Source organism: Marmota flaviventris, chromosome X, assembly GCF_047511675.1.
Source record: "Marmota flaviventris isolate mMarFla1 chromosome X, mMarFla1.hap1, whole genome shotgun sequence".
Taxonomy (NCBI): Eukaryota; Metazoa; Chordata; class Mammalia; order Rodentia; family Sciuridae; genus Marmota; species Marmota flaviventris.
Window position 1 is genome coordinate 132,515,903 of NC_092518.1, and position 24,164 is coordinate 132,540,066.

The 24,164-nt window shown below is 43.9% G+C and overlaps 1 protein-coding gene across 2 annotated transcripts in view; it reads left to right on the forward strand.

The window, feature by feature from the left end:
• Positions 1-16,673, forward strand: part of Znf185 (zinc finger protein 185 with LIM domain) — a 64,199-nt gene extending 47,526 nt beyond the window's left edge. For both annotated transcript variants that reach the window (XM_071606400.1, XM_071606401.1), the window contains 7 exons: positions 1,437-1,634; positions 5,553-5,663; positions 6,823-6,903; positions 8,911-8,982; positions 11,088-11,190; positions 13,608-13,706; positions 14,468-16,673. In XM_071606400.1, coding sequence (XP_071462501.1) covers positions 1,437-1,634; positions 5,553-5,663; positions 6,823-6,903; positions 8,911-8,982; positions 11,088-11,190; positions 13,608-13,706 — 664 coding nt within the window. In that variant the 3' untranslated portion in view covers positions 14,468-16,673. The remainder of the gene's footprint in view (positions 1-1,436; positions 1,635-5,552; positions 5,664-6,822; positions 6,904-8,910; positions 8,983-11,087; positions 11,191-13,607; positions 13,707-14,467) is intronic.
• The last annotated feature ends 7,491 nt before the right edge of the window (positions 16,674-24,164 follow it).

Below are 24,164 nucleotides of genomic sequence, written 5' to 3' on the forward strand. Positions count from 1 at the left end.
GGGATGATCCTTATGCAAAAACAGCCACCTGCACCTGCCAACAGTTTGTGATGACTAAGACAAATACAAAATTGCCAGTGTAAACTTTTACAGCAGTTTTGACATCTGCAGGACATTTAAGCGTGTCATGAGTAGAGTTATATGGTTGAGAAGGGTAGAGACCAGTTCTGTGTTGTAGTGAGTCCCATGGTGTGGGAGCTGTGGCTATGATACCACATGTAGGAGCCAGGCAGTTGAGGGATGGGAAGTTAATTCAGCACGAACAGTTTTGTGAAAGATGTAACAGTTTCTGTGGAATATTGATGGCAAGGGACAAGAGTGAATGTAGACAACTCTTTCTATGGTGTTTGGCGTGTGGAAAGGGAAGACAAGGGGGTAAGTTGGGGGAATACTGTTGTTTTAAATGAAACATTTAAGTGATTGCTCTAATTTCAACTTCCAACCCACCATCATCCATAGAACGCGGTGGACAAGGGAGAAAGGAAGTCCCCATCCCAATTGACATTTACTAGCTGTAAACACCCCCTCTAGATTTTCATCTGTAAAAACAGGATGAAGATACTATCGATTTGTAGTAATAGCTGTGACTACTTAACAGCAACTCGATGGGGGTCCACAGCTGTGACAATAAACCTGCCTAAATACGTGTGCACTTGCTTGTGCGTGTAGCCTGGGCCGTAGGGGTAACTGTTGCAAGTAAGCCTGCGCGCCGCCATTTCCCGGAGCCCCATGAAAGTACGTTCCTTGGCCAGGCGAAATGGCCGCGCGCGGGTGAGGCGAGCCTCTTTGGAGCTAGTCCAGAAGCCGTGCCTGTGCCTGCCACGAGGTGGTGTGCAAGGACCGCGGATGGGCCCGTCCTCAGGCAGGTCCCGCCCTACAAACTTCAGGTTCTCTGAGCCCTTCCCACTCCGTGAATTCAACAGACTTGAGAATGTAGTGAGCTTGTTGGGTCTGCTCCTGCTCTCGCCCCAACCGAGCCTGCCAAGATATCCTGGGGAGGAAACTCCTGCTCAAGTTGCCAGGTCTTTGTGGGTCCTAGCCATGTGCACAGGTCTTCATAAGGACTGGGGCCTGGGCAAAAGCCTGGATAGTTTACATCTTTTTAAGAGGAGCACATGAGTTAGGGTGGAGAAGGACTGCAGAAATGAAATATGACAGTGACAGGAAACAAGACAGGGATGCCAGAGTGTTTCCAGCCAGGAGAAGACTGTCAACATTTCACTGAACCAAGATGAACTTTGCCTTTTAACTGACAAGGAAGCAGGGGTGCTGAGGTCCTGTGGAGGAGGATGCCACTCACTCCCTCAAGATGGGTTTTTTTTCTGGCTCCTCTGTGTTCTACTCTCAAGGACATGAGCCCCTCCATGCCCAGCAGACGTGACAGCCAGCGTGCAGAGGGTGAGCACTCCCTTCATAGTGTGTTCATTCTTCCTCAGCATCTCAGCGGCTTATGAAGAGAAGAATGTGGCCACCAAAGTCTGTGAGGTCTTGCAGGAGACGCCTGAAGTCCTGGGGGTTGGCCAAGGAGACCCAGCTGCACCCACTCCACAACCTGTAGATCTCAGCATCCCAGAGTGGCAGAACACCCCTGCTGCACCTGAGCAGCTTGTTGAACTGGAGAACTCTGCCAGCAGGTAAGGTCTAAACTCCACTGGGCTCATGCTGGCTGCAGCCAGGGCTTTATAGGGGGCAGCAAGACAAGACAAACACACAAACTAAACAGGTCTGTTAACCCAATGCAGGTGTGAGTGGTTAGGAACCACAGTGAAGCAGACCACAAATAACCATCCCAGGGGTAGGTCTCCAAAGGTTTCAACTTGGAACAATAATAGCAAATTCATTGGACGAAGCCCAGCACAGAGAACCATGTTATCTCATATCCAGTTAGAGCCTAAAAACCTGTTCGGGGGTCAGTATTCAGGGTACTTTTGCCCTTCAAGGACTTAAAAGATCTCAGGAACATATGCCCTGCTGTGTATGGGACTCACTGCCAGAAGTAAAGGCTACAAGTTTGATGACAGCTTTCACTGCCATCATCACCAGAATAACCATACATAGGACAATAACTCACTTCCATGGTGATGACCTAGGGTTGTGCGCTAATTGCAAAACACTAGTAATAGTAGACCAAAGAAATAGAGTCTGAATTTTCTGAGACACAAGATGGGCCAGTAAGGAGCAGGACACCAGGGATCACTCAGCACCATTGCTATGCTTTCCTGTAAGTAGCTCAAATTTCCCAAAGTGGTACTTTTCTGGCTCCTGGCCTCAGTAGAGCAGTGCCTGTTGACACCAAATCACAATATTTCCAGCTTCGAAACCTAGATAGCTTAAACAATATTTTTTTCACATTGGAAAATTAGCTCTCAGTTTTTTAACTATGTTTTTGTAAGAAATCTGCTAATTAATTGCCCACTAGCTGGGCACAATAGCACACACCTGTAATTCCAGCAGCTTAGGAGGCTGAGGAAGAAGCATTACAAGTTCAAAGCCAGCCTTACTAACTTTGCAAGGCCCTAAGCCACCTAGCAAGACCCTGTCTCTAAATGAAATATATAAAGGACACATGATATGGATCAGTGTTTAAGCACCTATTCTGTCTATTTTCATTTATAAAAATACAAGGAAATTAGAAGTTATTGGATCAGACAAGTGTGGTCTCAGAAAGGGCTTCATAGCTGTCAGATCAACATTACTAACACAGAGAGCAAGAGAGAATGTCATGATTTGATGACGTTCTTCCCATTCCTGCCAGGTAATCTTTATCTCCATCTCTGTGATAGAATTTTCTGTCCCTCACATTCATCATTCCTAGGAACCCACCATTGACTCCAGATCCATCATTATATGCAGTAGAGGTTTCTGATCCAAGGCAAGACTTACCTTATTTTCAAGATTATTCATTTCTTATGCATTGTATCTTAAGCATGTCTTATGCATTTCCTGTCCCCTTACTTGATTTTGAATTACTTCTTTCTCTGACCTGTCTCAGTTCTAGGAAGTGGTCCAACAGGAATTAGAACCCAACAGTCAGAGACCAGAGACTGCACTCTTAATTACCATGATATTCATACCACCTATCTATTCATGATAATCCCAGAAAAGAAAAAAATCCAGTAGAGTCACAGGGAGGGGTGCAAGCAAAATACATCATATCCAGGATGGTCAGACAAGGATTTTCTGTTGTGGGAATAATTCAACTAAGACCTGAAGGAGTTTACTTTTCAAAGATCTTGGGAGAAAGCAACATGGGCAGAGAAGACAGGGAAGAAGGCCTCAAAGTTGGTAGGAAGTTAGGTTAGCAGGGGCAGGAGCTGGGCTTTGTGGGATCTTGTAGGCTAGGAAGAAGAGGCTGTTGGTGGGGGGAGGTGGGATGTTTTCTAGGAGCACTGGAGGGCCCATGCTGCTAACAGTGTAGTCCTAGAGGACTCCAAATGGAGGTGTTTTTTTTTTCTTTTTCTTTTTTTTTTGCCTTGCCCTTTCAGTTCTGCTGTCCCCTCAGCTATTCCCCAGACATGGATCACAGCATACTAGAAACTTGCTAATTGTTTAGTCAATGGAGGATCTTATTTACCCTTGTAAGCAATTCGTTTTTCTTTAGCTCTGCATTTTATTCCTCATCTGTCTTTCCAGGTTCCCATCAGAACTCCTTTTTCCATCCAGTGCACTTTATCTAATCTCTGTGGTGCATTCCTGCATCACAGGGTGATGTAGGAATAGGTGCAGTGTGGTTGGGTGTATTGAGATGGGGTGTCTCACACTATCCATGGTGGGAGAGTAGGCCTTCACTTATTATCTATAAAGCCATGATAAGTTTGGTACACCTAGGAAACTACATCTGGAGCTTCAGTTGCACATGACATTTTGATAGTGTAAGACAAAAAGCTAGGTAGGTGATACGTCATGATTGTTCTAATTCCCACCCCCTGTTATACTAGTTGAGATCTCAGGCCCTGGATTCTCTGGCAAGGGGGTTGTACCCCAGATTGTGGGCCAGGTGGTTGCAGCCATATCCATAGCACAGTGTGATAGGCAGTATGTTGCAGAGAAGCTCAAATCAGGCCAGGACAGTGAGTATTGTGTACACACCGTGGCCAGAGGCTGCTACAGGATGAGCTGGAAGAAAAAAATAGGTAGTCACTGGTGGTGCCTAACAGAATGTCTTGAATTGCAGTGGGCATTTGTGCTGACTTTGGGTATGGGACTTGTGCCATGGGGGTAAACAGAGTGAGAGCCAATAGGGGCCTTTCCAAAGAAGGGCCTTGTGAGCTGCCTTGGGGGTGAGATTCCCGAACAAGGCTGGTGTTGCAGCCAAGGTGTGAAAGTTCAAAAAGCCATAAGATCTGTCAGTTTCCTGTCTCTGCTAATGGTAAAATGAGGTGCACCTAACTTTCTTACTCATCAACATCTATTCATTTGGCCTTCTGCCCCTTGATTTCATGTTCTCCTGAGAGTCCTCTGCAGGATAGGGGAAGAGAAGCTGATGCTAGAAAATGGAGTGTCTCCTCCAGTAAGGAGGTGAGCTGGGCTTAGCCTTTGGGCTGGGTTTTGTCTTCCTCTTATGCTTCCTCCTGATTGTTGCATCCCTGGCAACTGCATGAGTAAATCACATAGGTCAAAGCCCTTGGTAGTAGTTAGGAATTCAAAGTGGATATTGGAAAATTAGGGTCTTGCCACTGACTCACAGTGTGACCTGGGCCATGTCTCCACTCACTTTGCCTGCGGTTTGTCATATGCAAAATGAGAAGTTCTATTCATTGATCTCTCAGAAGCCTTCAGAAGCAAATGATGAGTCAGGCATGCTGGTGCACACCTGTAATCCCAGTCATTCGGGAGGCTGAGACAGGAGGATCACAAGTTCAAAGCCAGCTTCAGCAATTTAGCAAGGCCCTGTGCCGCAGTCTGGCTGGGCACAAAATAACCAAGCCACCACACAAGCCTTGTAGATTCAAATATTCCCGAACTCTCACCGGCACTCTTCACGCACGTTCTGGGAAAAATACACTCCCTCCACCGGGCTCTGCGTACCAATTCTCTCAGAACTCAACGGGAACTCAAGGAGAGGGCGCCTGAGGCAGCAGGATATGCCCTATTCCCAGCAGGATCCACCCTAAACCTGGAGCCACCCTAATCCAGCAGGATCTACCCTAAACCTGGAGCCACCCTAATCCAGCAGGATCCACCCTAAACCTGGAGCCACCCTAATCCCCGGGCAGGGTCACCTTTCAACCAAAAATGCCATGTGTCATTCCTGCTTGGCTATGGCTCTCAGCAGCCCTGACCAGTTTTATGAGGCCCTGGCTTAAAATAAAAACCAAAAAAGGGGTGGAGATTAACTCAGTGGTAAAGTGCCCCTGGGATCAATCCCCCAAAAAACAAAAACAAAACAAAACAAAAAATGCAGATTATGAGTGATTTGCAGGTATTGTTTCAAACCCACCAGCATTCATTAAAACTTACTGAAGTGGGCCTTTGAGATTAGACCACATTTAGCTCAGGAAAATGTCATGTCTCTGTGTTGATATGCTCTCCCCTTCCTCCATCTATTTCAGGGTGAGAAGTCCTTCAAACTGCATGGTCACTGTTACTGTCACTGGTGCTTCTGAGCAACCTCATGTTTATATTCCAGCTCCCCCAGTTGAATTGGACTCCAGCTCAACCACGTAAGAAGGGATACCTAGCAACCTAGGAGATGCTTTCTGAACACAGGGGGTTCCCTATTTCTTCTTTAGAGGTAAAACACCCAGCTTTTTTTCAGTGTTGCTTCTCCTGAAATGACTCCCCCAACTCCCAGCACTCGCCACTATATAAACTTACTGGTAGCCTGGACACAGTTATAGCACACCCACACCTTCTTCTCCCTAACCCAGTAAGAAACTGAGATGGTACTTCCCAGGGATTAGTGGATATAGCCAGCAGAAAGGCTCTTTCCAGAGGACCTTGATAACATGCCTGTGCAATTGGCGTGGGGTGGTCAATGAAGGCCTGTGAATGCCAGGCCTATGTCTGTTTCTCTCATGTGCCCTCTACCTTACCTGCATTTCTGGCTGCCTCTTAGCCTGCAGGAATAGATGACATTGCAGGGAGCCTATTGAGAGAGTTACATATGTGTTGAGTGGGGACCAAAGGGTTCTCTGCTGATATCAGGTCAGCAAGCTGAAATGTGCAGGATGGAAATGAGGGCCAAATTTGGGGCAATGCTGAGCCCAGCATGAAGCATAACTTGTTTCCAATGCTGCCAGAAACCTTCCCGAATAAGGTGACTTCTTTGGCATCTGAAACTCCACAAGTGAGAAGGGAAAGGTGAGATTTGACATGGAGATTTTGTACTAGCTGAGTGCTTCCAGGAAGGGCACTGGCTGAAAAGGACTGGCACTCTGCATTTAAGTCTTGGAGGATGTCCTGGATATGGGCAGAGAGGATAGAAAGCACAGCCCCAGAAAAGGGATTGAAAACCTGTTGGACTAAAGTGCAGAAGTCTGGGGAAAGGGTGGGGTCTTGAGATCTGAACAAAGAAGGTCATGTCACTGTTGCTTGTAGGGAGCCTCATTCTAGAGCTCTTGGTCCAAACACAAGGTGAGATGAGACTTTTTAGCTCCAGTCCACAATAGTGTCAGCAGCCTAGCAGGTCCATCTGCTGCTGCCTTGGGAGTCTGGTGTATTGGGCGGGGAGCCTACCAGCACCTCTATGCTAGACCTTTCCATGAGCTTCTGCAGTTCCTTCAACCCAGCCTGGCTGGACTGACCTCCATCGTGGGCCAGGCTCAGTCCTCTGGAATCTTTTGGTATACCTCTTTCTGTTCTACTCTGCTCCTTGTGCAGCAGAGGGATTCTTTTCGTGAAGGAGTACATGAATGCTAGTGAAGTGTCTTCTGGGAAGCCAGCATCTTCATCTTATGGCAGGTAAGAGCAAGCCTCAGATCCTTCCTTGTCATGGCCTTTTCCTATATTTCCTCCTCTCCTGTATTTCCCCCTTCCCCAGTATCTCATCAAGGGCTTGGGCCAGAGTAGCTTCTGTATAATCACATGTTGAATGGGTGACTAGTGCAATTATCTTCAGATGTGATTTGTACATTTTCAGGTGTTCTACCTGACTAGGTGATTTTTGAGTTTTCCTGTTACACTTAATTTATCCTGTACCTCATTTCCAGTGCCATCCCTTTCTACCTGTCCTTGTTGCTTTCTTTTGTGAAACCCCAAGTATATCCCTTTTTACAGAGCTGATGGTGCCCCTGGGGACCACCTAGTTCATTCCATTCTGTTCCAGATCACAGGGCTTCTTTCTTTGGCTTCCATGCCCTTTCATGCCAGGATGCCTCATTTGAACACACAATAACTAGCATTCCTGATATATCTATAACTTTTCACTGATATATTTTTATGTGCTTGCCCTCTGATGCCATATGGAAGGAAAGGGTAATTCTGTGTCATCTAGGTATGACCTATCTGCCCACACTGACAAGGGGTACCTTTAGGAAATAGTGTTTTTATTTTTTTTTTAAATGACATATCATCTCACTGCAGGGGTGAGGATAGGATTGGGCCTCTGGGCTTGCAGACTGGCTTTCACCAGGGCTGTGAATTGATGAGCACAGCTCTAGCTCAGTCTGCATTGGTTGGCTCATTTTCAGCAAGATGCTCAATCTCTGAGCCTCATTTCACTCATTTATAATTCCTTAGAATTTGTAATTACTTAGTTTTTGATAGCTTTATTTAGTAATAATTTACTCCTTTTAAAGTTTATAAATCCAGTGAGCTTTGGTATACTCATAGAAACATGTAGCCATTACCATTAACCAATGTTAGAACATTTTCATCACCCCAGAAAGAAACCAGAGGCATATTAGCAGCCCCCCTCCATCCCTACCACCCACACATCTATTTTCTGTCTCTATAACCTTGTTTATAACAGGGAGGTTTTGAGATTAGGAATAATGTTCATGAAGCCTCCAGAACAGCCATGGGAAAGCTGTCTTTGCCATCTGGTATTTGCTTCTCTGAGAGTCACTTGACTGAACTATGTCCAGCTTCTGCTTTTTGTTCTACGTGTCCCGCCAGTCTGTTAAATTTAATTCTCAGACTCTGACAAGTATATTTTAAAATTGACTTTAACCATTAGTCAAAATATTGTCTTATGAACAAACCTATAGACTTTTCTTTAGTGGGCAGTGAGAAATGAGAACTTGGACTGAAAATCTAGCTAACCCTTTATTCTGAATATGACCTTAGGCACTCTGCCTAGCCTCTGAGCAGCTTTTTCCTAACTACCTCATAGGGTCACCAGTTGACTCTTAAGGGAATGGCAGCTTCATTAAGGATTATCTCAAGGCTTGTACCTATTTAGTCGTCCTTCCCTGGCAATACTTTTTAACCATCGGTTTTTATATAAATTGCAATATTATTGAAAATGAGAATACAGAATTTTAAAAAACCTATTTTACCCCTACTCCCACCTGATAACCCAAGGACAAGTATTATATTAAATGTTTCCTTCATTTTTTTCCATCCCCAGTGTCTCATTTCTGCTGTGAGTAGGCTTCTGGTGACTATCACATTGTAATGCAGACATATATATGGGGACAAAAGTTCTGTTTCTGTTGGTCAGTGGACCTGAAATTCCTCGTGGTATACACAGCCTCCAGAATTACAACCACCGCACCCATGTCATCTCCCTTGCCACAAGGGGGGTTCTCTGTGCCCCATGAAAGAACTCTTATCAAAGAGAATTATGCCTCCTTGGTACAGCCACTATAGTATCAAGTACCATTTAGGATCAGAGGTGATGGTTGTCAATGTAGTCACATCTGGCTTGTGGCCAGAGGGTTAATTGGAAAACTGTCCATTATGCATCATGATGATAGTGATCTGGCTTCCATCTTCTTTCCTCCTTTTCTCCATCATACTCTGCAGTGTCAGCAACATTGAGAAGTCATTTGACATGGAGAAGAAACTTCTATATGACAATACATCACACTCTGAGAGGTATGTCTGCTTTCATACTAGGGAGCTCCATACCATATGTGTTTGGTTTTATATGGTGATTTGCAGCTTCCAACCTATTTACAGGATTGTCACAATAGTGCAGGACACTGGAGGGTGGTACCTCCCTTATCAGGATGCCACACTAGGGACAACTAAAGCCTTTGAACCCAAGTAAGAGCAAAGGGTAGACAAAAAAGGTTACTGGAAAAGGAAGTGGTGTCTGAGAGCACAAGGTGCTCATGTCAGCAGTAGTGATTCCTCAGAGTAGAACCTAATTAACTAGTACCTCTAACCAGAAGTCAAAACAAAAAAAATAACTACAAAAGAAAGATGAGGGGGATTTTTAAAAAATGGGCTGCTATTATTAACAAGGCAGAAAACAGACAGAACTAAAAATGCAAAGTGGTGTGGAATCATTGAATTGAATGAAGGGCACTTCATCCAGCAGTTTCAAAAGTCATCATTAGATGTCAGCAGAGTCACAAGATAATGTTAATGACAAGTTCTATTTTAAAATTATTGGAATAGAGTGTTAAAGAGTCTTTGAGATTGAATCTGTTCAGGTTACAGTGAAGGAAATTGGTCTGGTAGGATATGTAACATACCCTTAATTCACACAGGGAGTTAGGGACAGAGCCAGGACTAAAGCCCTGGCTAGAGATGTTTGTACTCTGACACATCCCTTCTCATTTATTAAGCATTTGTTATTTATTATTCTCATTTATTATCTGAATCCCAGATAACCACATAAATCACATCACCAGATAAAGTCTTATCAGAGAAGGCCAGTGTCCTAGTCCATTATATGTTACTATAACAAAATACCAGAGGTTATTGTTATTTTATAAATAAAAGAGGTTCACTTAGCTTACAGTTTAGGAGGTTCAGGGGTATGGCACTAACATCTGTTTGGCTGTGGTAAGGGTTCTCATGGGAGGTGAGACATCATAAAGGCAGGAACATGTGTAAGAGTGGCAAGTGGCATGCTCAGAAAAGGGATCCAGGGGAAGTGCCACGTTTCCTTATAATAACCCATTCTCATGGGAACTAATCTGATCCTGCAAGAACTACATTAATCTCTTTTGAGGGTAGTATCCTGCCACAATCCTCCCACTATTCCCCAAATCCTGAAATGTACCATCAATGCCACATTGCCACACTGAGGACTAAGCTTCCATCATATGAACTCTTGAGGAACACACTCAAATCATAAGTAGACCACATGAAGCAGGTTGGTTAGAAACCTGAGAATTAGCCAGTTCCACAGGAACAAATGAAATGAGGCATCCACTTTAGCAGTATGGCAGACCAGATACCCTGGGGGTCCCCCTTTCCACTACACGTCTCCTAAATCTAGAGTCAAACATTACTGTTTAATTGCTGGGCTTAGAGGGAGAAAGGGAATTCTCCAAGGAGATCACCCTAGTCATTTGTACACTTCATACATGCACACATGCACAGATTAAAAAAAACAAGCTGAAAGTGGTGATAATATACAAAGGAACAGGATGCAATGAGGGCAAGAGTCTATAGAAATGCTTCCATCCAGAGAGTAGACTCTGAGCCAGCTTATGGTAATACTAGGCCTTGGAAAGGAACTAAAATGGCCCCAGATTGCTAGCACTACCCCAGCCACTGTCAGAAGCAGGCCTAAATCTCTGGAAGTAGGTACTCCTAATTTCAGCATATAGGAGGAGAGCAAACAGGCACCTCATAGGTCCTGTCTAAGGAGAAGAGGCAGAGGTGACTCTTGGGAACAAAGCAAAGATCCTGGAATGTGGGAGATAATTGACCCAGAAGTCAGTACCTAGAACTTTAGCATAAGCTCCAAGTAGTCACTACAGGCAAGGTAAGTGTGGGTCTAAGAGTATTGGGGCTGGGGACCAAGGCTCAGTGGTCCCAGGCATAAAGAGAAGGGACATCAGGACTCCTTTGGGGGAGTAGTGCAAGAGCCTACAACAACCGAGAACTGGTCTAGCCTATATCTCTGCTCCCAGAAAAAGATGTCAGGCTGGGAATCCTGACAGCAAACTGAGGCCTAGCTGTATCACATCAAAAGTCTGTATGCCAGTGTGGAAACTGGGTTTTTGTTTTTCTTCTCACAGAACAACTGGAGGTATCTGTACTTACTGCAGCCGAGAGATCCAAGACTGTCCAAAGATCACCCTAGAACATCTTGGCATCTGCTGCCATGAATATTGCTTTAAGGTAAGAAAAACAGGTGGTACTGCTGAGAACATCCTACAGAGCACTGGAGTCTCATGGGTTCAGAGAATGTGAAGAAGTCTTGATTCCTGTGTACATTTGTGCACAATCTCAGAGACTTTGCAGGGCTGGGGAGAAAAGCCTGACTGTAGTGGGCTCAAGAGATAATGGAACATGTGGAAATGAAGAGATCTAGAGGACTTGCTTGAGAGAGCAGTCAGGCAGTGGAGGAAGACCATAGCATGTGTTGATGCTGATAGGCATGATCCAGTGTAAAGCAAACACTGATGGTGCAGGAGTAGGACATCCTCATGTAGGAGAGAAGGATGGGTACCTGTTTGACATAGCATGGTTAGCAAAGGCTGACTGTGTGGGTCATGTGCAGAGACGTTCCCTGATTGAGTGGTGGAAGAACAAATTTTATTTAGCAGTTGTTTCCTATTTTCTCAGTTGATGCAAAGCATGTTCATATCTCTGAGTGAGAGAAGGTGAGTAGTGCTGGAGGTTAAGGAAAGAAGAGAAGGGAAGAAATATCACCTCAGAGAGTGGGAAGGTAGATGGACCAGAGAGAAATGGAGGCCAGGCGGTGCCCACTTGCAGTGAATGCCATGAACTCCTACCTGGAACAGTCAGCAGGGTATGTGGGTTCCCCAGCAAGGGGCTTGCATGGACAGGGTAGAGATTTCACCATGTGAGGCTGATGAATCAAGAATGAGACTGAGTGCTGAGCAGGGATTTTAAAGTGGCCTAGTTGGGTTCACATAGGTGTGTGGAAGTTGGAGCTGTGGCAGAACAGTGGGGCCTGAGATGGTTGGGGATGCCTGGAGGGCAAGCCGAATGCTTGAGTCACCACATGGGCAATGAACACAGGGTTAGAGAGGTCACAGAGCTATTTAGAACCCAAGGATCCCAATCTCAGATTGTGATATCAGAGCCAGTGGCATCCCAGCTGCATTCTTCTGCCCCCCCCTCCCCAAAACCACCACATTGCTCAGGGTCATTCATATAAATTGTTTCTTCAGTGAATTTTTGTGCAATTTGATTAAATTGGGAAGAAGCAGCTAGAATTGCTTCTCTGCTGGTTCTGTAGGAGTGGTTATACTTTATAGAAACAAAAGGCAGATCATATACATATATAGATTTAGCACGGCCCTGCTAGCGAGAGAACACATCACTCTCAACTTCCTTGGTGCCACCAGGCTAGGGAGTAGATTTTCAGTTTTCATTGTCAGCATGAGGAAATTTGGGATGCAGAAAAGCACTTGTCAAAAGTTGTTTTAATTTTAAAGGGGCACTATTTCAAAAAGATAGGACACTCATGGCCTGCAGCATCATAGCAGTTCTTCAGGATCCCCCATTTTCCACAGCATGAAGCATTTATAATAAGTTTTCTGTGTATCCAGAGGTGATCAACTAAATAGATAGGTACTATCAGTTAAGTTCAGGTTCAAGTCCTTGTTCACAAAAACTAAAATTATAGAAACATAATATATGCAGTAGAGGGCTAATTGATTTACAGTGAGAATTAAAATTACCAGAAGGATTTTCAAATTAATTGAAAAGTAGAAGTAGCTAGATTATCATCAGAAGGGTGCTTGACAAGAATGAACAAAGGGAGTTGGAGTAGCCGCGAAATTGTTCTTTGCCCTTCCCAGCACCTTCTGAAAGGTTGAAACCAGAAAGCTCAATCTGGGGACCTGGAAAGGGCTGGAGACCAAGACATGTGTGGATTCTTTGGCTCTTCTTATTTGAGACTGTCTACAGGCCACACTGCCTCAACAACCAGTGCCAGGAAGGTTCACCACTGGCATGCCTGGGGAGGCAGGTTTGTGAGTCACGAAGTTGGAGGGGCTGGACTGCTAAAAGATTCTTTCATTTTGTAGGACTCTCATATCACCTTCCTCTGGACCTTCAATTTCACCCTTAATGTTTCCAGCCTCTCTTACAAAAGCAGTGACTGTTGGCACTTACTGAATACTTTGCTTATTCCTGACCCCAGGCTGTGTGCTCTATGTAGCCTATGCCTCTGAATGTTCTTCATGAGCTTGAAGAGTATATCTTGCTCATTTATAGATGAGGAAATGGAATAATGGAAGCTGGGAGAATTTCAGTAACTTGCCCAAGTTCACCCAGCTAATAATTTGTACAGTCAAGGTTTTAAATGCAGACTGAATTCTGAAACCTGGGCTCCTAACCACTTTGTCATCATCCTGCCAGCCAGTTTTTGTGTGTTTTTTTATTTGAGTCTGAGTTTTGCTTCTGTTTTTTGCCATTTTTTTTTTGGTTGTCTGCTTGGAAGTTGAGGATGCAGCATTGGCTCACAGCATCTGCCTCCTGCCTTGCTCAGGCACCCCCTCCCCTTCCACTCATTCATGTTGCTTCACTTTGTGTGTTGATCTCCACCTTGCTTTCTCTTTCAGTGTGGAATTTGCAGTAAACCAATGGGTGATCTCCTGGATCAGATCTTCATTCACCGAGACACCATCCACTGTGGGAAATGCTATGAGAAGCTCTTCTAGGTGGGTGTTGGCATTTCAAGGGACGAGCAGCCAAGAGATTCACTGGGGGAAGAAATCTTCCCTGATCTCTCCCTGGGTCTTATCCCAGGACCCTGCTATCCCTCCAGCCTTTTTGTTCATGAGGCCGAGTCTTTGTGTTCCTATGTCTTATGATACTTTGAAGTCTTAATTGACATGAACAAAGTCCCTCCCTGAGGACTCTTCCAAGTTGTCAGAGTCACAGTCTCTTCCTCTCTAGAAGCACCTTACATAAAACACCCCAGCTGAGCCCTCTAGCTGTCCTGGAATGCTACTGGGACTCTATTAGCATCAATTTGTAGCCAGGAAATAAAAACTTTGAAAGGGAAGGGGTATAGAGGAAACACCTAGTTGGCTTATGGTAGTATCAGGACCTAACCCCAGGTCTTCAGATTCTGGGCCTGAGCTCTGCCAGTTGCTTTGGACCCCTTCTACCATTGATTAGCTTCAGATCAGGACTCAGTAGCCAAGGTAGTCAGTAAAACAAGCTTCTAAGTTAACAGACAGTGGAATTGCCCCCAGTGTCTGAGCATGGAACATAATATTTCCCTTGAAGGCAATCAGAATGGATGCAAACCAGACTCTCCCCTAGCTACATGCAGGTTATCTTCTCAACAGGTGACATATTTTAATTGGACTCTAGTTCCTGATCACTAGAACAGTGACACACATTAAGGGCCTCTGACTGATTGTTGGATTGAACATATATTTCCAGTTTTATGGCTACTCATATTTTCTTTTAGCTTCCCCGAGATGCTCAGAAGCTGATGACTCCCGGACAAGTTTGGCTGTCCCCAGTTCTTGGATCCTCTCCCTTCACTTCCTCCCTCTGATTTCCTCATACTTCTTCCCTTCTTAGGTTGAACATGCTTACATCCAGTATTGTATCTTACTGATGCTATGATAATTACTTGTGTGTGTAGCTTTTTATAGTTTAGGAGGCACTTTACATACATAATCTCATTTCAGGCTCCATCAAAGACTTGAACACGAATTCCATCTTAGCATTCCTAAGACAGACTGGCTTTCTGATGAGTATAGGTAGCCTAGTGTGTTAGGCATGGGAAGAAGCATGGAGTTCAGTTTGTACTGACTCCCTTGAGGCTTCTGAGGGGCCAAGTTAAAGACTGTTGACGATCCCTTGTGGGTAAATTGCAGGCATTGAATGCTAGGGGTTGGCATAGGCTAATGTTTATCTTGTCTATTTGCCATATATATATATGTTTTAAAGTTTCCATACATTCTTTTAAGTAGTTAGTTGTTTTTGATTGACTTATATAGGAGATTTTAATTCCCTCTTCCCATCCACCTTTTGCTATATTGGACTTTTTCCCTAAAGGTGTGTGGGTGCATATTGGTAAGTTTATGCTGTTAGGATCAAATTCAATAGGATATGATTTTAGGAGGCTACTAACCAAAGGGATATCTGTGTATGTTTGAATTTTGATAACTGATTAGTGTATTTGCCCTTAATTCCTGCTCCCTGGGCCTTACACAGAAATCCTCTCAATTGGCTTTCAAGGTACATAGATCAAAGTAAGATTAAGAGGAGAGAAAAGTAGCTAACATCTTTGAAGCCTCCCTACATACCATGCATCTTTACAAAGCGATGGCATTAATTGCTGTAATAATCTTGAGAAGAGAATATTCTTGTCTCCATTTTACAAATGAGGATAGTGAGACTCAGATAGGTGGTCATTGCCTTCTGAAGAACGCTATGCAGCACTACTACTGTCCCTCTCCAGAGCCCATGCTCTCTCCAGGAGTAGTAACAATAGTGAACATTGATTTAGTGCTTAGAATGTGCTCACCACTGTGAAGAAGATATCTGAATCCTGCCATGTAACACTACCCCTTTGGCCTCCACCAAGGCATACTCTTACAAAGGGGCAGGATGTGAAATCTCAGTCCTGTGGGCATCCTGGACCCCCATTGAAGCACCATAAGGGCCAAATTGCCCTTCTTCCCTCTCCCCCAAAGCAGGGTGCTTTTAACCAGGGGTAAATTTGACTCACAGAGTTCCCATAAAGAACCTCATCAACCCAGGGAAAGCTCCAATCAGCCAGCTACTCTGAGTACACACTCTTTAATGCCTTCCTGTTTTCCAGTCCAGACTCAAGCCAGCAGCAACTACTGGGGCCCAGGTTCTCAGATCATGGGAACTCATTGTCTGGGAAAATAGAGAAAGATACAGGCCTGTCCATGCAGTTAGCTGACAATCTTAGGTTAGCCTAGGTTACTTGTCACCTGCAAACTTTGGGCCCAGCACTAATTTGTAAACTCCTCAAGAGGTAAAACCACCTTAGAATTTTTGGATAAAAAATGAAGGCCTCTTGATTGAATTATAAAATGAGCCTCCATCTTTCTTTAGTTTGTGAGCCCTGTACATGTTGGCTTGTAGATTTGTTATTTCTGTCAGATGATCAGAGATGAACATTCCATTTATTTGATAGATGTGAGTTGGATTTACTCTGAAGGAGAAGAATAGTTCCATATGCCATGTACCAAAACTAAATATTAACAAGTCTTCTTGAAGTCTAGCTCCAACATGGGACTTAGTACATGGTGAGCACTAACACCATGATTGAAAAAGAAGTCACTCCTTTGGTGAGAGGTGCCATTACAGAGTCTCAGTACAGGCCTCCCAGACATAATACAAGGTAAAGAAGCCCAGGATAGGCTGGTTTCCCCACCCTCAAGATATACTCTTCCTTTAAGGTAGTTTTAGAACCAACCTGCAAGATATTGAAAGACAGCTTGTAATGTCAGTATTGACCTTGATCCAAAGCAGCCTCTTTCAGAAATGTTTTAAAAGACACAGAATTCTACAGACTTAAGGAAGAGAAATGGTTGTATTACATTGTTGCTTTTATAAAATTTCTTAGTATTTCTAGTTGTGCATGCTTAATCCACAATAGTGTACACAATTATAATAAATGTTAAAATGTACATGTCAGTGTTAAGATTTCCTTTTTTTGAGTTTAGTAACTTGGTGTACCTGGCTGTGTGATTTACCTGAAGACTTCCTCTACAAAAGCAACTAAGTAAGTATTTACAGCAAGATCCAGAAACTATGTAGGCAGAGGAAATATAGAGTTCTACGTTCAGCAAACCTTTTTAAATTTTTCTTTTATAATTGCAGATGGACAGCATGCCTTTATTTATTTATTTATTTATCTATTTATTTATATATGATGGTAAAGATCAAACCCAGTGCCTAACACATGCTAGGCAGATACTTTGCCACTGAGCTACAGCCCCAGCCCATCAGCAAATCTTAATATAGAAGATCATATTCTTTTGGATACATCCTTCCCTTTATATCCTTCACAGACAGGTGATCCCCCCTTTTATTTTTACACATTTTCAATGACCAAGAACTCCTTCCTCTCCAAGCCCATACTGTCTATGGACAGCCTCAGTTTTAGAAAATGCACTTCAATTGAGTTAAATTGTATTTCCCTTTAATTGGTCACCCAGTGGTGGTCTATAATTCCTTTCCTAAATGCCAGCCCCTAAAATAGATGAAGATACTTATCAGGGTCTGTCAGTCAACTCCTTCCATTTAAACACTCCTGGTTCCTTCAACTCTTCTTGACATTGATTCTGAATATACATTTCTCAAAGGCACTCTTCAAAGCTGCCCCTCAACACACACTGGATCTCATTACTCCAGCTGTGTACCAAAAGGCAAGACTGCTTCATCTTGCTCCTTAAGGCCAATGTTCTAAACTGTAAGGATCCTATTGAATTGTCATTCTGCCTATGAAACCAGCCATGCTTCCAAGTTTCACATCATTAGAAAATGCAGTTTACATATCATCTAAGTCTTGATCCAACTCAGGGACAGGAAGTCCAAAGATGGAACACATGGTACTAGTGAACTCTTCCCACCACTGAGCAAGGTCCTGGGGGCTATTGTATTAGTATCCCTCAGCCCACCCTTAACCCAATTTTGGCTGCAGTGGATGCAATTAGGCAAAGAGACCTACTAATGCAAGAGAAAAGGATTGTAGTGGTAGCTCATAACTAGGTATTTCAGTTGATGATAGTGTGTGACACAAAGGAAAACATGGTAGTGTCATTGTGAAATCACCTAACAGACCAGGTTCCTACCAAGCAAGTTGGTCCCAGTATTTGACCTCCTGTATTCCTACTCCCATTTCCTGTCCCCCATCCTGAGTCAATACCCATAAGGTCCCCTACCCATGCATCCCCATGTGTAATCCTCTGAGGACTGCTCTTTGCTTATGAATGTCTTTGAACTATAAATTTCCTCCACAGAACACATTCCTCTGGTGAAGCTTCTCTGCATGGTGTCCTCTCACTGGGAATATCCCAAACCTACCTCCAAGTACATTCTGCCCATTGTTCTATTTCTTCTGAATGCCTTCTGCTCCAGGGGCCTTTCCAGGGCCCTTTACTTTCAAATTCCTCTGAACTTTCGTAGTGAGTTCTGTCCTTACCACACTGCTAATGAGGCTCATCCCATGAGTGCCTTTACCAAGGCATGCTTTGCTTAATTGATCTTGCTAAATGGGTATTGATTTTATTCCTTTCAAATGAAAACATTTACTCTTTTGTATTGTTTCATTGGTTTTTCTATCATTTTATACTATTTCATTAATATCTGCTCAAATATTTATTACTTTGTCCCTTCTGCTTACTTTGGATTTAGTTTGCTTGTCTTTTTTTCTTTTTTTTCCTTCTGCTCTCCTCAGTGTCTTGAAGGTGATAGTTTGTTCTTTTTCTAGTTCCTTAAGGGGTAAAATTAGGTTTTTGACTTCAGATCATTTTTAATATATGCATTCATAACTATGAACTTTTTCCTCATCACTGCATTAGCTACATGTTATGTTTTCATTGATCTGAAAAGATTTTCTAATTTCCCTTGTGACTTCTTTGTTTATTTAGGAGTGTGTAAACAACACACTTGTTACAGAAATTAAAGAAAGTAATTCTCAAACTTACTTTCTGTTACTGATTTTTAACTTTATTACATGCTGGTTGGGGTACATATTTTGCATGACTTCATTCCCTTTTAATTTTTGGAGACTTGTTTTCTGGCACTGTGCTTAGCTTTGAATGCGTGTTTCATGGGGTTCTTCTTGAGCGGCTGCCTTAGGTCCCTGCCCTGATCACTGTCCACCCTGCCCTCTGCCCTTGCAGGCTATTTGTATGTTGCATTCTCCTTGACAACTGCCTCTCTCTCTACCTGCTCCACCTGGTTCATCACCTCCAAAGCCCACTGTACACTGTGCTCTGCATAAATGCTCTCTTTCAATGAATCTTCTCAGACCAACTTCTGCTTTACAAGCCATCCAGTTTGTGTTGGTTTGGTATGACATGCTGCTGCCAAGTCAACTCCTTGTCTGTCCATTAGTGCTTTCTTTTGGACTAACACCTTGATGTATCACTTGGTCACTTAATCTCTAAACAAGCATTTATTGACCATCTGTTTTCTACCAGTGTGCTAGATGGATATTCCCTCCCAATATTGCAGATCCAATTTAAACCCTTGTGATGGTTATAACATACCATGGTGATAAGTGCTCTGAGGAAAGCATACAGGGTGGGTAAAATGCTATAATGTAGTAAACTCTTCTGGGCCAAATGGCCAGCTTTTCCTAAGGAGATGATATAAAACTTAAGTAGGAGTTTGCTATACACAAGAAGGCTATCTTCCAGCCTCTCTTTTTGTATGGTGTTCTACAGTCATCTCCATCCCCAAGGCATTTAATTCTTTCTGCATCATGTCAGGTCTTGCATGGGGCACAGGGATATGAGGGATCAAAAGAGGCACAAACTATTAACTTACAGAATGGTGATTTCATGGGGAGAAAGACAAGGCAAAAAATCCTATTTCAGTAGTAACTGCTAAAGGAGCATAAGGAAAAGCTGGGTAACCTGGATTTTGTAGTTAAGGATAGTGTCCTTGGGGAGGGGACATCTGAGTTGAAGTTTCTTATTTATCCATGTAATAATTTAAATATTTTCTGAGCACTCACTGTGGGCCACACACTAAACTACACCCTTACAGAATGATGTGTGGCATGGTGAGAGTGGAGCCAAAGCTGAGTGGAGACCCCAGAAAGTTAGAGATGCAAGAAACATGGAACACTTGCCAGGGAAGCTATAAGCAGCATGCAAAACCACCTCAAGAGAGTGGCCAGGTGGGACACCAGTACTTTTAGAAATCAATTTGCCAGGGGAGCCCTGGAATCATTGAAGAGTTCTGTGATCATTCTTCTCTGTAGGCCCGACCTTGCCCTGGGAATCACAGCTATTCAGCTCTGGCAATCCTGAATGCAACAGCAGAAGCAAAGTAGCAAACAGAATGGTCTAACTTACTCTGACCTACATATTTTATGGGCTGATCATGGTTTTCATGGGCATGCAATAGATAGGAAACCTATTAAATTCTTAACTTGATCTATATAAGCAGCAAAGTTCTAGACCAAGGAAACAAAATCTGACTTAAATGACAAAAACAGTTGTAGCAATCAACCGATTCTCAGATTTGAGACAATTTATAGACTCAAAATCCCACATCCCACATCTGGTTGAGGAATGCCCTCAGTTTGCTAACAATTTTTATTGTTAATCTTTCTCCTGGCCTTCTGCAAAGTGACCTACAGCCTTTTACCAGAGAAACTGTGCTTTGGGGAAAAGGAAAAATCAGACATTTCACAGAGTGACTATGAATTGTTGCTGATTCTAAGAGAAACAAAATGTCACTGTGGCCCACCAGTCAGAGTAGGGGTTTACAGAAATCAGGTGATTAATGGAGTTTTAACTCAGACCTGACTCATAGGGAGTCCTGAACCTACCTTGTGGTTATTTCCTCAATTCCAGAATGTATAAGTGGAGTAGAAATGCTTAGCAGCTGGAAGAATTCCCAATCAATAATACCCTTATGTGGAGTGGGAGCTATTGTGGTGGAAAAGGCCAAATGGAAGGCCAAATGTTAGAGGTACCTACACCTAGAAAAATAGCAAATCAAAAGTAATACAGCATTTCTATAGGGATTGCAAAGATCTGTGCCACCATCAGGACTTGAAAGATGCACAGGTGGGGATCCCCACCTCACCCCTGTGTAACTCTCAAACTTGGCATGTGCCGAAGACAGATGGATCTTAAGAGAATGACAGTGGATAATTGTAAGCTTAACTAGGTGGTGACTCCAGTTGCAGCTGCTGTATCAGATGTGGCTTCAGTGTTTGAGCAAATTAACATATGTCCTGGTACCTGGTATGCATCTATTGATCTGGCAAATGCTTTTTTCTCTATATCTGTCAATAAGCCCCACCCAAAGCAGTTTTCTTTCATCTGTCAAAGCCAGGAATATACCCTCACTGTCATATTCTAGAGGTATATGAATTCTCCAGGCCCATGTCATAATTTAGTTCCAGGAATCCTAATCACCTTTCCCTTCCATGAGGTATCATACTGGCCATTGCATTGATGACATTATGCTAATTGGATGACTCAAGTGTGAAGTAGCAACTACTCTGAACTTACTGTTAAGACATTTGCAGGTCATGGAGTGGGAAATAAATCTGACAGATTCAGGGGCCTTCTACCTCAGTTAAAGTTGCAGAGGCCCAAAATAGTATGTGGCATGTTGAGATAGCTCTTCTAAGGCAAAGACTGAATTGTTGCTTCTGGCTCCTTCTACAACCAAGAAAGAGGAGACTCTGCAACAGATCCAAGCTGCTGTTTAGGCTGCTTTTACCCTTAGTCCATAGGATCCTGCATACCTAGTGGTGCTTCAAATGTCGGTGGCAGATAGAGCTGCACTTTGAAGCCTTTGGCAGGCCCCATAGGTGAAATGGCACCGGCCTTTAAGGGTTTTAGAGCATTGCTTTGCTATCATCATTATCTACCCTTCTTTTCAGAGACAAGCTTTGGCCTACTAGTGGGCCTTAGTAGAAACTGAACTCTTTTTTTTTTTTAAATATTTTTAGTTCTAGATGGACACAATACCTTTATTTTGTTTACTTAGTTTTACATGGTGCTGAGGATCAAACCCAGTGCCTCACATGTGCTAGGTGAACGCTATACCACTGAGCCACAAACCCAACCCCAGAAAGTGAACTCTTGACCATGAGATTTACCTCCCCATATGCCATGTTTCTGCTAAAACTACCATTTGTGGGCTTAAATAATGCTTTAGCCATCATCATGTTATTCTACACAACATTGCTTCTGGTCAAGGAACCCTTTCATAGTGAAAATTGTGAGACAGGTTTTCATGCTCATGGAATTCACTGGTATTATGTTCCCCACAATCCCGAAGCAGCTGACTTGATAGAACAGTGGATCTTTTTTGGAAGACTCAGTTACAGTGATAGCTGTGAGACTTTGGATGGAACTGAGGAGGGGTTCCTTCCTGCCTCAAGTTCCTGCAGCCTGTTGAGCCCTCTGTACCATTGATCCAGAAATGGGATGGTCCTAGGGCTCACTCAGTCTAGCTGCTGCTAGAGAAATCCACCCACCCACCCCCATCACCAGGTCATGAAAGGGATCTGCCTGGAGCCTGTTCTCCCCTCTTTGCTGTGGAGACCATGGCTTGTAGTGAGGACCTAAGGATATAAGGACCTGTGGCTTTCTGCTGTAAGAATTTGATCCATGAATTTGAGTCAGGCAGGCAGCTGGGGCATGGTGCAGGGGAGCTGGAGGTGCTGGCAGCCAGAGCACTTGCAGGGCTGTTGTGTGCAGGAAGAGCAGGCCAAGGAGGCAGACACATTCAAGGCTCCAAGAGGAGAGAATAGGGTCTGAAGAAAGATTGTGCCCTTTGGAGAAGCTGTATACCAAACGATGGAGGATTCAAGTGGAAAAAGCTCAGATGACAAGAGTTTATACCCAGGTGTAGATCCAGCCTTGCCAGGGAGAACCTGGGGACACATGGCTCAGGGCTCCCTAGCCCCAGGGGACCTCCGAGCCCAGAGAAGCAATGATCCAGGTACCTGGACTTTGGCCCTTGTATAACCCTTCTGAAGTAAAGGAGCCAGGGATCTGGGTGGAGTGTCCCATGAATGGGCCAAGGACAAGAGAAGAAAGACAAGTTCACTCATCTCATTCTAATTTATCCTCTCTGTGGTAGAACACTGTGGGCTGAGAATGAGATGGCCCTGTACCTGCTGATTCCCAGGACCCATGGGAGGCCAGACTGCCCAGGGTGTGACCTTTATCCTGTTACCCCTGCTATGGATGCTGGGAAAGTGACTGCCCCACAGCATCTTCCTTTTGGTGGAGAATGAATATTTACACATGCTCCAAGAGCAGGCAATCCAAAATTCAAGAACAGGTGGAGATCAGAAGCATAGAAAGGCCACTGCAGGGGAAAGGGCTGATGGGAGAATACACCAGAGTTCCCAGCTTGGCCTCTAGATTGTCTTTGTCCTTCATATTCATCTGTGACATGATAAACATACAATTACAAGGTGGTGGATCCACACATGTAAGTAAGCACCTGGGTGGACCTCTGTATCTGCAGATCATACACAGCCCACCCAGAGCACCTTGTGAGCAATGTGCATCTGAACACATTCTGCCTATGGGAATGTGCCAAGGGCAGATAAGGATGAAAGGGACAGAGGCCTCAGTGTAGGGCTAGTGGGCTGGAATCCCTCAAAGGTCTCACTGCTTAGTGTTGGTGGGGAAGCAGCTTTACCTCTCAACTCCCTCATTTGATCCTTTAAGGAAGTGAAGCCCACCAACTATCCAATATACCTGCTCATACCCATTCACTAACAGTCAGTGATGCACTCACATCACAGTATACTTACAAGTTCTCACACATGTTCAATGGCATGCACTGAAACACATTCACACAAAATGATACACATGTTCACATTCAATGACACACTCACACACAGGGATTCTTGATATCAGAACTCTTACTCTAACACATACTCCATGACACTCATGTCCTCATTCACACATCAGTGACATACACCCATTTAGTGACACACATGATTTCTTATGCATTCATTCATACTCTGAGAAATACATGTTAACACATGCCCACACACATACACACAGTTATACCTGCTCAGTGATCAAAAGTATACATGGGCCAACTCTGAATTCAGGACAGATCAGAACAAGGAAGCCTAGTGTTCTGGCTGGGATCAACCCCTTATTCTACTCATTTTCTCCTGTCCCCATCAAGTTTGGAGGAACTCCTAGAAAGTGACCAGTTGCCTTGGCCCTGCTGAGACACACTGCATTGCCTGAAGGAGGCAGGGAGAGCAGAGTTCAACTGGAGGCACCATCCCAATCCCGCAGGTTGTCCTGATGGGACTCACCCCCAAGAGACTCTTGAGATGCAGGCCAAGTCCTGAGTGCCAAACACTCTGCAATTATGACCCACTGACATGCCACCTATCACTCATCCCATGTGCACCCCCAGGACACCCCCATGTTCTGTGTGTG